Raw genomic sequence first — 11,890 nt, 5'->3', positions numbered from 1 at the left:
TCCGCCATGGCCGCCTGAACTGCCTGCTCCGCCATGGCTTCCTAGTCTGCCTGCTCCGCCATGGCTTCCTAGTCTTCCTGCTCCGCAATGGCTTCCCGAGATCCCTGCTCCGCCTTGGCCCCTGGGCTCCCTGGATTGCCTGATCCGCCCTGGAGGTATTCCCGGGGCCCAGTCCTGCACCAGCCTCCCCCTCCCTGGTGGAATTGTTACGGCGTGGGATGCGCCTTCCGGGAGGGGGGAGTAATGTCAGACTCTGTTTCTGTCTTGTGTTGTGTTTTGTTCCCCACGTGCTCCATGTTATGTTTATGCCCTTATTTGGTCTTCCAGTGCCTGTTCCCTGATTAGGTTAATTTGTCCCAGGTGTTTCCTATGTTTATTATGTCATTATTTACAGGTGTTCCCCATTTAGTTCAGAGTACTTAAGCCCTGTGTTTTTCATTGTTTGGTCGTCTGCTATTGATTGTCTGTATGTTTCTACCACTCCTGCTACGTGTCTTTTCCTGGTTCCCTAGATGTCATTAAAATCTCATTGTTGATGTACTCCTCGTCTCCTCGTTCCGCGCTCACTCACAGTAGCAACATGACAATTAGACTTTTTCAATAAATATATTGTACTAATTTTGACAATTAGGCACTTTAGAAATTGTGTTTTAATACCCTACCAGTCAAAAGGTTTTGATCAGTAAGATTTTTTATGTTTTTTAAAGAAGTCTCTTCTGCTCACCAAGCCTTCATTTATTTGATGCAAAATACAACAAAAACAGTAATATTGTGAAATATTTTTATTAAAATGTAATTTATTCCTATAATTTCAAAGCTGAATTGTCAGCATCATTACTCCAGTCTTCAGTGTCACATGATCCTTCAGATATCATTCTAATATTCTGATTTGCTGCTCAAAAAACATTTATTATTATTATTATTATTATTATTATTATGTTGAGAAGAGATTAGATTTTTTTTCAGGTTCCTTTGATGAATAGAAAGTTCAGAAGAACAGCATTTTTTTTTCTTTTGTAACATTATAAATGTATTTTTCATCACTTTTGATCAATTTAAAGCGTCCTTGCTAAATAAAAGTAATAATTTCTATACCCCCCCGCTCCCCGCTCCCCTGCCTGCTCCGCCATGGCTTCCTAGTCTGCCTGCTCCGCCATGGCTTCCTGAACTGCCTTTTCCGCCATGGCTCCCCGAGCTCCCTGTTCCGCCATCACATCCTGAACTGTATGCTCTGCCATGGCCTCCTGAACTGCCTGCTCCGCCATGGCTTTCTAGTCTGCCTGCTCCGCCATGGCTTCCTAGTCTTCCTGCTCTGCAATGGCTCCCCGAGCTCCCTGCTCCGCCATGGCCCCTGGGCTCCCTGTGCCGCCATGGCACCCTGGACTGCCTGATCTGCCCTTTTTCAGGTTTCTTTGAGGAATAGAAAGTTCAGAAGAACAGCATTTATCTGAAATATAAATCTTTTGTAACATTATAAATGCCTTTATCATCACTTTTGATCAATTTAAAGCGTCCTTGCTAAATAAAAGTAATAATTTCTATAACCCCCCGCTCCCCGCTCCCCTGCCTGCTCCGCCATGGCTTCCTAGTCTGCCTGCTCCGCCATGGCTTCCTGAACTGCCTTTTCCGCCATGGCTCCCCGAGCTGCTTTGGGTATAGTCCATGGGTAATGTTACAAAAGCTTTTTATTTCAGATAAATGCTGATCTTTGGATCTTTCTGTAGGATCATGTGACACTGAAGCCTGGAGTAATAATGCTGAAAATTCAGCTTTTTGATCACAGGAATAAATTACATTTTAAATATATATTCCAATCAAAAGCAGTTATTTTAAATGGTAAAAATATGTCACAAAATTACTGCTCTTGCTGTACTTTGTATCAAATAAATGCAGGCTTGTTGAGCATTTGGTCACTTGGTGACTTCTTTAAAAAAAACATTAAATATCTTACTGTTCAAAAACTTTTGACTGGTTTTTGATGGTTGAAACCTTGCAGCTTGTTGTGATATATGACAAGCACTGAGTATGTAGTTTCTGGCTCAGCGCCAGGCAAAGCACAAACACAGATTTTAATTTAGCAGTTGATCTTACGATGCATTGAATGTTCTGATCACACCGGTGTGATTGTACGAGACAAAGGGTTAATTATCAAAAGTAAAATATTATTTTTGTCTTTTGAAAGCTGCATTAAAATCTTTTTGGCTCAAAAAATCTGAGGGGACACAAGCCTCCTTACTTTGAATGGGCATGACGCCTGATTGTTCCCATAGCCTTACCTACTAATGCAGCTTCTTATTCTTTATTCATGGAACCAGGGCTACATGTGTAACTGATACGTCCACCTCCTTTGTTTTTTCCCCTGTTGCCTCCAGCACCTCTAGGGTTAGATGTTCATCTTGAAGATTAACCGAATTCATCTTGTTTGGCTCAAATGATCACTGTGTACATGATTTTGAATCTGAACTTCTTACTCCATACAGCACTACATGTGCCAGAGACTTAGGTGTTTGGTTTGATAATAATCTTAAATTTGATAAGCAGATAAGTGCTGTGGTCAAGTCCTGTTTTTATCATCTTCGTCTCTTGACGAAGGTGAAGCCAATTTGTCTCTAAAGAAGTTTGAAATGGTTATGCATGCTTTTGTAACACCTCGATTGGATTACTGCAACTCTTTGTATATCGTGTTCCTCAGTCATGTGTTTCACGTCTGCAGTTGGTTCAGAATGCAGCATCTCGGCTCCTTTGTGGGAAGAGTAAACATGAGTCTATCACACCAATTTTGATCTCATTGCACTGGCTGCCAGTCAAAAATAAAATTGATTTTAACATTTTACAGTTCGTCTATAAATCTCTCCAGAATCAGGCTCCACAGTACCTATCTGATTTGTTGCATCCATACACTCAGTCAAGGTCACTCAGATCTGCCGATGCTGGTTTACTGCAAGTTCCCAGGGCAAGACTCAAAAGCAGGGGTGATCATGCTTTTTTTGTTGTTGGCCATAAGTTGTGGAATAGTCTCCTGGTTCATATCAGATCTCCCTCAACTTTAACTATTTTTAAGTTTGCTCTTAAAACATTTCTTTTCCATGGCATTCAATATTCCTTGACTTGATGTGCAATGATTCTCTGTTTTGGTGAACCTCATCCATTTTAAAATGTGTTTTATAGTTTATAACCTTGTTGATCTCTTTTATTTTGCAGCACTTTGGTCGACTTCGGTTGTTTTTAAATGTGCTATATAAATAAACATTGTATTGTATTGTTCTATCATGTGCATGGGCATTGTTTAGTGAGAGTTACAGGAGGACAGAGTTCATTTTCTGCTAATGTCACTGTTCTGGCCATTGCATATATCATACATTGCAGAATTCTCCTTGGAAAATCCTAATCAAAATCCTTATCCATCACTACATGATGACTGAATCAGCAATAAGTAACCATCATCATCTGATCAGTTTGTGTTCTCACAACTTTTGCGATAACAAACATGCTTCAGAAACACACAGTTAAGGCACACAAAAAAAACATTAAAGATAAGAAGTCATGGGTCAAGAGCCCAACTAAAGCAAGCGCTTACCTCCATAATGGTGACTTCAAACTTTATTATTTTCAATAAAATAGCGCTAAGGCTTCTTGGAGGCTAAGTGAGGGCTGCCCGTGCAGGGCCAGTGCTAAGGGGCCAACGTTTTGCCAATGAGCAAATTCTCAGGGGCGCTGCGCTGGCAGCCCGTAAAGGGCCAGTGCAGGCTTGTTTGCATGGTATCACTGGAAATTAAGTGTCCCCAACTAAGCAAGCCAGAGGCGACAGCTGCAAGGAACCAAAACTCCATCGGTGACAGAATGGAGAAAAAAACCTTGGGAGAAACCAGGCTCAGTCGGGGGGCCAGTTCTCCTCTGGCCAGCCGAACCAACAGTTCAATTCCAGGCTGCAGCAAAGTCACATTGTGCAGAGGACTCATCTGGTTCCTGTGGTCTTGTCCCGGTGGCCGTCTAGGAGACAAGATCTTCACTGGGGATCTGTCTCTGGGGCTCATCTAGTTGTCCTGATCTCCGCTGACATTCAGGGCTGTAGAGGTCATCTCTAGGTGCTGATCCACCATCTGGGCTGGATACATACTGGATCCGGGTGACTGCAGTGACCATCTGATCTGGATACAGACTGGATCTGGTGGCTACGGTGACCTCGGAATAAGAAAGAAACAGACTAATATTAGCGTAGATGCCATTCTTCTAAATATGTAGCAAGTACATCGGTGTTATGGGAAGTGTTCCCGGTTCCAGTTGTCCTAATTAATGCAGCCTAAAAATCCTTTACAGGATTTGAATATTAGAAATGTGTTAGTGTGTTATGTGTAAGCCAGGTTAAAGAGATGGGTCTTTAATCTAGATTTAAACTGACAGAGTGTGTCTGCCTCCCGAACAATGTTAGGTAGGTTATTCCAGAGTTTGGGCGCTAAATAGGAAAAGGATCTGCCGCCCGCAGTTGATTTTGATATTCTAGGTATTACCAAATTGACACATATAATTAGGAGCCTTGAATTGGATCATTATTGCAGAAATTAATATGTTTCTGGCATGTTGTATGTTTGGCAACAATTCTTTGATCCCTAACTGATGCAGTGTGTAGCTTTTTCAGCCATCATTCAAGGATGATAAAGTTAAGATTTATTGGGTTCCAAGTGTGAAACAGTGGTTCAGTGAGCATGAAGAATCTTTTTCTTTTATGAATTGGCCACCACAGAGTCTCTCCTCTTCTGTTGTTAATAAAAGATCTTGGCCAAAGATTAATGCAACTCTTGATGGAAATAAATGCTGTGGCATTGCATAATGCTGTTTAATAAAGCATAATAAAACAATGCCACAATGAATGCATTATAATGTATAATAATGCGTAATAATGATTTGATCCTAAAATCTTAAAGCTGGAGTCCTCTTTCTGTGTTTGAAACCTGCAATTGCAGTTATTTGCGGAATTATCTACTTTGCGTGGGTTGTGCATGGCTCCAGCGCAGATGAATCTAATGTTTTGAGTATGTGTGGCTGTCAGTCACCGCACCGGTGTGGATACTGTACTTCAGAATCACAGATTCTAGCCTATTGCTTGGAATATATGACCCAAATAAGAATTTTAACCGGATATTGTCATCTGAACAAGTTAGTAACAAGTCTGCCACTTTTGTTCTGACCAACTGAGGAAAAAGCATTACAATAAATCGCAATACAAATGTTGATTAAATCTAATGATCGGTTAGTACATATCACATCAAACCGTGCAAATTATTATTGTTATAATATTATTAGTGTATGCATTAGCATATATATTTAATTTTTTGTACAGTCTAATCTCTAATTGTCATACCATTTGAATTTCATATAAAATAAAATTAACCCAAAAAGCAAATTTTCCTTAGAACTGGTTCTATTTAAAATACAAATCTTGTGTAATGACACGTAGGCAGATGTAATCAGATGCACATTTAAAACTGGAATATAATCTAATTTCAGTCACATGTGTTTCATAAACACCTGCAGGATCCTCACATGCGATATAGCCAATTAGCAGGGACAACTTCTTTATCGGGACAACAGATGTGACATAATGATGTGGCGGCATGCTCAATTTTCCCGCGAATTCCTACTAGTACCACTCAGATTAAAAAACATAATTATAGGCTTACTGTAGTGAATTGGGTAAGGATGTAGTTTTGAATACTGGCTAGTTATGTACTTGCTCAAAAATTGATTTCAGATCATTTTTAACCAAAAAAAAAAAAAGGTACGGACTGCAGCTTTTATTTTTTTTCTTATTTAAATCTAAATAGTGACTTTTTTTATTTAACACAACTTCAGTCTCATTTATTACAAATCACTTTACTGTTTAGTTTGTATTTATAGGGAAAAAACAAACAAACAAAAAATTAACCCAGTAATATCAGTGATAGGAATTTTCTTAAATAATCTAAAATTATTTTCTATTCCTCTCAGAATCCCCTGGACAGGACTTTGTGACACTGGACTATCGACTACGCTATTACCCAAGTATCACATATGCAGTTATTGGCAGTGCCATCATCTTTGTCCTGGTAGTGGCATTGCTGGCCCTTGTCCTGCACCATCAGAGAAAGCGAAGTGTCTTGGTGCCACAGGGGGTCTACAGAGGTTCCTGCCACCAACCACTCCTGCTCTCCCGGCTTGTCATACTGGACAGAGGACATGCCCATCCTGGAAGCCATGACCTTTCACCCCAGTGTTCATCCTCAACAGAGGCATTCAGCTCAGTCCATAGTCTCCAGATGCTCTCTTTTTCACAATATCCAAGAACTGCAATAGACTTGCCACCATCATACTCACAGGCTGTACTGGATGCTGGGTATGCTTACAAATACAAAAGCTAAGAATAGTGGTTGACCAAAATGAATTTTTTTTTTTTTGGATGGGCGATGCCAATATCTTAGAGAGTAAGGTGGCCAATGGCTAATATAAAGCTGAAATATGGGATATCATTATTTAATTTAAAGGTAGTAAATAACACATGCTGTAGAGATGTGTGGATGACCTCAAATGTCACCTGAATCCGCTGCTTCCGCCCGCCACCCATCCGCACCTATATTTTTCTCTGATTTAGATATCCCGCCCCAGCCCGCACCTGACCGTCACATTACATTGATTCTAATTCTTAAGTTTTGCATGATGATATGATGAATGGATGGTTAATTTTTAACAGCAGATTCAGTGATGTGAGAGCTGATCTGCTCATCACTGCACACATCTGTGATGCATTACGGCTCCGACATGGCCACCAGAGCTGATCGCGGCCACTGTAGTCAATGCTCGTGTTTATACCAGCCGCGCTGTTGCATGTTTATGAAGCATCCCAAAATCTTGTGGTCTCGAAAATCCAGTTGCTTCACTCCTAGTGTGAGTTGGCACTGCGTGGAGGATGGAGCCGTACATAACAGTAACATAATACGCTGACAATAGGCTGCTAAAAGTTTTTCTTTAGCCAGATTAGCCTACACTTTCTTAATAGCAAGCACAGGCTTTACTCCCTTCAAACTTTATCTGGAATGTCACTGTTACTGTTACTGTCACTTCCTTGTTCCTTGCTCGCCAAGAATGCCTCTTGGATACCCGTCCAATGTTGCTCGATGTCCGTCAGATCGACAAGGGCCTCGAAACGATTCCGTAGATCGATCTGAAACTGGATGACCGTGTTCAGATCTTTGATTTTTACAACGTCGAATGGACGTGGCTGACGAAAAAAATAAATATTAAATTCTCATAATATAAAGGCAAACACTATAATACTTTTCATTTACAGTTTACTTTATTTAACTGTTAAATAAAGAAAGTTGGAGTCTGTAGTCTCTGTGCTGACAGACAGACAGATAGATAGATAGATAGATAGATGTAAACATTTGTTAAGATACATTTTCATTTTTAAAAATTTGTAAAGGTCTCAGCCCTCTGCTTTCGCCAGATAATAAATAGTTTGCTTTGTTCTTCAACCATTATCATATATCTAATGTTTGAAGATTTCCTTTTTTTTTTTTTTTTTTACAGCCGACCCGCATGGTTTGATCTCCCACCTCCTCCTTACCCTCCAGAGACTACTACAGTTCAGTCTGAGAGAGAACCACCTGTATATGAGGACCCAGCTGAAATTACAGAATCAGCCAGAGCTGTATTATCTCAAATCAGGACCAACAACACCAACACTGACACCAGTTGTGCAGAGTAAAGAGTCTTGGCAGCCACCACTGTCAATTCAGAAGATATGGACTGTATGTACATTATGAAAACTCTATGCAGAATGTTCAGAAAGAAAAGCATCGATGATGTAGATGTTTGCAGATTCTCCAAGTATGTGTAGGAGCATGTTAGTGCCATCATCGGGTGGCCAAATAACTGTATTACTTTTATCATAATCAATGCCATTGGCAGCCAAAAAAGCACTATACAGATGGTGCTAATCCAGAATTAGCTTTTTACTATTGTTGCAAATGTACAATTGATACTATTGACTGCAGTAATGCTATGAGCATAGACTTTACCTACACAGTAAAATCCTGAGGGTTAAATTAACTGCTTGGAGCATATACGGTCCCAATCTACAAGAGTGTTAAAGTAACACTAAAGCAGTGTTAAAGTTAATGAGATAATTATGTGATTAATTAAGTGCTGATTGAGCATTAGTGATGAACACCTGATGATAACAAGCAGAATCACTGAAGAAAAGAGAAACACAAGAACTACAACTGACTTAATGCTGCATTCACGTGCTATCGGAGTTATTGTAAATACGAGTTTCCTAGTCGGAAATTGGCCATTTCCGACTAGGAAGCTCTTATTTACGATAATTCTGATAACATGTGAATGCAGCATTAGTGTTTCATAGTTGGAAACACTAGCCTTAAATGAAGCCTTAGCCTTCCTAGCCTTAAATGAAATCAACTGAAATAAAAGAAAACATTCAATTTCTCAAGATCTCAGCAGAAGGTGATTAATCATCTCCACAAACAGCATCACCAGCTTTACACATTACTAAGCAGTTTGACTTTTTTTGTCATGCGTCTAAAAATTTATTATTAAGAATTAACAGAGGTTTAGATGTTAATATTTATTGAAAAGAATAAAAATTGAAGTCACCGTTGTGGAGATAAGTGTTGGGCTTTAGTTGGGCTCTTGACCCTTGACTTTTTAACATCAGTTTTTCTCTGGTTGCTGTAATTGTGTTCATGAAACAAATATGTTATGGCAGGAAAAGTTAAGAGAAAATGTGATCAGATTATATTGGTTGTTTTTGATGATGATGTAGTTGTCATGTATAGCCTATTTCACTAGCATCATCAGTTGTGAAATGTAATTTAGTTTTGAGCATTGATCATAACTGCTTTTCAAAGAAACAATATGAAAAAATTTAAAAACACTTTACATACTGTTTAGACACGCAGACATCAAGAATCAGCATATGAATCTCAACAATGGTGACGATCATCAGACAGATTCATGTTGCAGTGCATTCTGGGTGCACCAGTCATGACTCATCTATGGCTCCCAGCATGCATTGCGAAATGAATAAATTATGCAGCTGCATTATCTTAGTGTTTTCTTTTATTCTTACTCTTTGCTTTGATTTTTGTTATTTTTGTTGTGACTTTTTACTGCCTTGTTTCATGACGTTCAAAAGTCACATAAAAATTATCAGAATATTTTGTCACCATTGCTGAGATTCACATGCTGATTCTTCATGTCTGAGTGCCAGAGTTGAAACCATGTTATGAACAGTATTTCTAAATTGTCATCATATCATTGAGTTGCAGTAATATAGAAATCATAAAAGCACTACAGATTTAAATAAAATGCAATCAGAGACTCAGATGCATGAAATTATTTTGTCATAAGTTCCTTGCCATCACATATGTGCTTTATACACAGTAAAATCTTGAGTGTTAAAATAACACTGCTTGGAGCATATGTGGTCCCACTCTAAAAGTGTTTTAAAGTAACACTGAAGCAGTGTTAAAGTTAATGAAATCATTATGTGATTAATTAAGTGCTGATTGAGCATTACTGATGAACAGCTGCTGTTAACAAGCAGGATCACTGAAGAGAAAAAAAACACAAGAACTACACTGTAAAAACCCAAGAAGTTAGAGTAACTCAAACCGTTTGAGGAAACCGATTACCTTAAACCAATTAAGTTTTAAAACTAATAGTTATGAGTACACTGAACTTATTTCAGTTGAGTTCACTAGAAGATATACATTGCAGTTAAGTAATTAAGTGATAATTGAGCATTAGCGCCATGAACACCTGCTGTTAACAAACAGAATCACTGAAGGAAAGAGAAACACAAGAACTACAACCGATTTTAATCACAGCCTAAATTAACTGAAATAAAAGAAATTAAAAATCTCTCAAGATCTCAGCAGAAGATCTTCTTCTGCTGAGAACAACTCCACAAACAACATCACCAGCTTCATGAATCACTAACCAGTTAGACTTTAGTGCTGGAGTATCTAAAACAAGTTCTTTATTGAGAATTAAGGTTTAGATGGTTTTTTTTTTCTTTTCAATTTACCATTTTGGTGAATAGTATTTGCTTTAGTTGGACTCTTGACTCAACTTTTTTACTATAAGTTTCTGTTTGGTTGTTACAATAGTGTTTACACAGTAAAATCCTGAGTGTTAAATTAACACTGCTTGGAGCATATATGGTCCCACTCTACAAGAGTGTTAAAGTTAATGAGATAATTATGTGATTAATTAAGTGCTAAATGAGTATTAGTGATGAACACCTGCTGTTAAAAAGCAGAATCACTGAAGAAAAGAGAAACACAAAGAACAACAACTGACTTTAGCCACAGCCTTAGATGAAATCAACTGACATAAAAGACATTAAATCTCTCAAGATCTCAGCAGAAGATAATTAAACAACTCCACAAACAACATCACCAGCTTCATGCATTACTAACCTGTTAGACTTTATTTCTGGAGCATCTAAAACAGAAGTTCTTTATTGAGAATTAAGGTTTAGATGGGATTTTTTTTCTTTTCTTTTCAATTTACCATTTTGGTGAATAGTGTTTGCTTTAGTTGCCTCTTGACTTTTTAAAGGTAAGTTTTTCTTTGGCTGATACAATAGTGTTTATGAAGCACATATGTGATGGCAAGGAACTTGTGATAAAACCAATTCATGTGTCTGAGTCTCTGATTGCATTATGTGTAAATCTGAAGTGCTTTCATGATTTCTGTATTAATGCAGTTCTGTGAGATGACAATGTGAGAAAACTTTATAAACCACTTTTAGAAATATGGTTCATAAAGAGGTTCCAAGTCTGGCACTCATAGACATGAAGAATCAGCATGTGAATCTCAGCAATGGTGACAAAACATTCTGATCATTTTGATATGATTTTTGAACGTCACAAAACAAGGCAGTAAAAAGTCACAACAAAAATAAAAGCAAATAGTAAGAATAAAAGAAAATACTAAGACAATGCATCATTTATTCATATCGCAATGCATGCTGGGAGCGATGGATGAGTTATGATTGGTGCACCCAGAATTCAATTCAAGTTTATTTGTATAGCGCATTTTACAATACAAATCGTTGCAAAGCTATGGAATGGCAAACCTGCCATAATTAGAAATAAATAAAGAAATGTACAATGTAAAAAAGCAAATATAAATATACAAAGAAAAGTAAAAAAGCAAAAATAAATAATTATTTATTTTATTTCCTTATGTATTTGTTTTATTTTTTTCCACATTTATTTTTTCTTTTATTTATTTATTTCCACTTTTATTTATTTTCACATTTATTTACGTATTTATTTATTTATTTCCACATTTATTTATTTCTACATTTATTTCTTTTTACATTTATTTATTTTCACATTTATTTATTTCTACATTTCTTTGTCCGTAGGGTAATGAGAAGGGCGTGTTTTACCTCAGGAAGTAAAATGGCAAGTGTAAATAAATGTCCCCTGCTCTCCCTCCACTCAACATCATGAACAGCACTGTAACGACAGTGGAGACATTCAGGTTCCTGGGCACCACTATCTGTCAGGACCTGAAGTGGGACAATCACATTGAGTCCATTGTCAATAAATAAATATCCACAAACATTGCTTCCTGACAGACAGGCAACAGTGAGGCTGGGAAAATGGCAAGTAAGATGGCGCCGCACACGGTGCTTGGCTCTCCAGTGTTTGTACTGTTTTTGTTCGTTTTTCCTGTTTCTTGTTTCTCAAACACGATCAGTTTTACCAGGGATGAACTGCTGAACATTCGGCAGAACACACCACAAAATCTTCTACCGGATTTCGATTATTCGGACGTTTTGCTGAACGTTGTAGTTGGCGGAGCAGCGGCGCTGATC

At 38.1% G+C, this 11,890-nt stretch overlaps 1 protein-coding gene across 2 annotated transcripts in view; it reads left to right on the top strand.

Annotated features, from left to right (window-relative positions):
- ldlrad3 (low density lipoprotein receptor class A domain containing 3) overlaps positions 1-11,581 on the top strand; it is a 124,049-nt gene extending 112,468 nt beyond the window's left edge. The window contains exons 5-7 of one of the 2 annotated variants that reach the window (XM_016481457.1): positions 5,986-6,370; positions 7,564-7,784; positions 11,435-11,581. In XM_016481457.1, coding sequence (XP_016336943.1) covers positions 5,986-6,370; positions 7,564-7,741 — 563 coding nt within the window. In that variant the 3' untranslated portion in view covers positions 7,742-7,784; positions 11,435-11,581. Of the gene's footprint in view, positions 1-5,985; positions 6,371-7,563; positions 8,162-11,434 lie in introns of those variants that run through there. The other variant, XM_016481449.1, reaches the window with a different exon arrangement.
- The last annotated feature ends 309 nt before the right edge of the window (positions 11,582-11,890 follow it).

This window comes from Sinocyclocheilus anshuiensis, unplaced genomic scaffold (assembly GCF_001515605.1).
Source record: "Sinocyclocheilus anshuiensis isolate Anshui unplaced genomic scaffold, SAMN03320099.WGS_v1.1 scaffold749, whole genome shotgun sequence".
Lineage (NCBI taxonomy): Eukaryota > Metazoa > Chordata > Actinopteri > Cypriniformes > Cyprinidae > Sinocyclocheilus > Sinocyclocheilus anshuiensis.
Note: the sequence above shows the minus strand (reverse complement) of the source record. Positions and strands in the feature narration are given on the sequence as shown.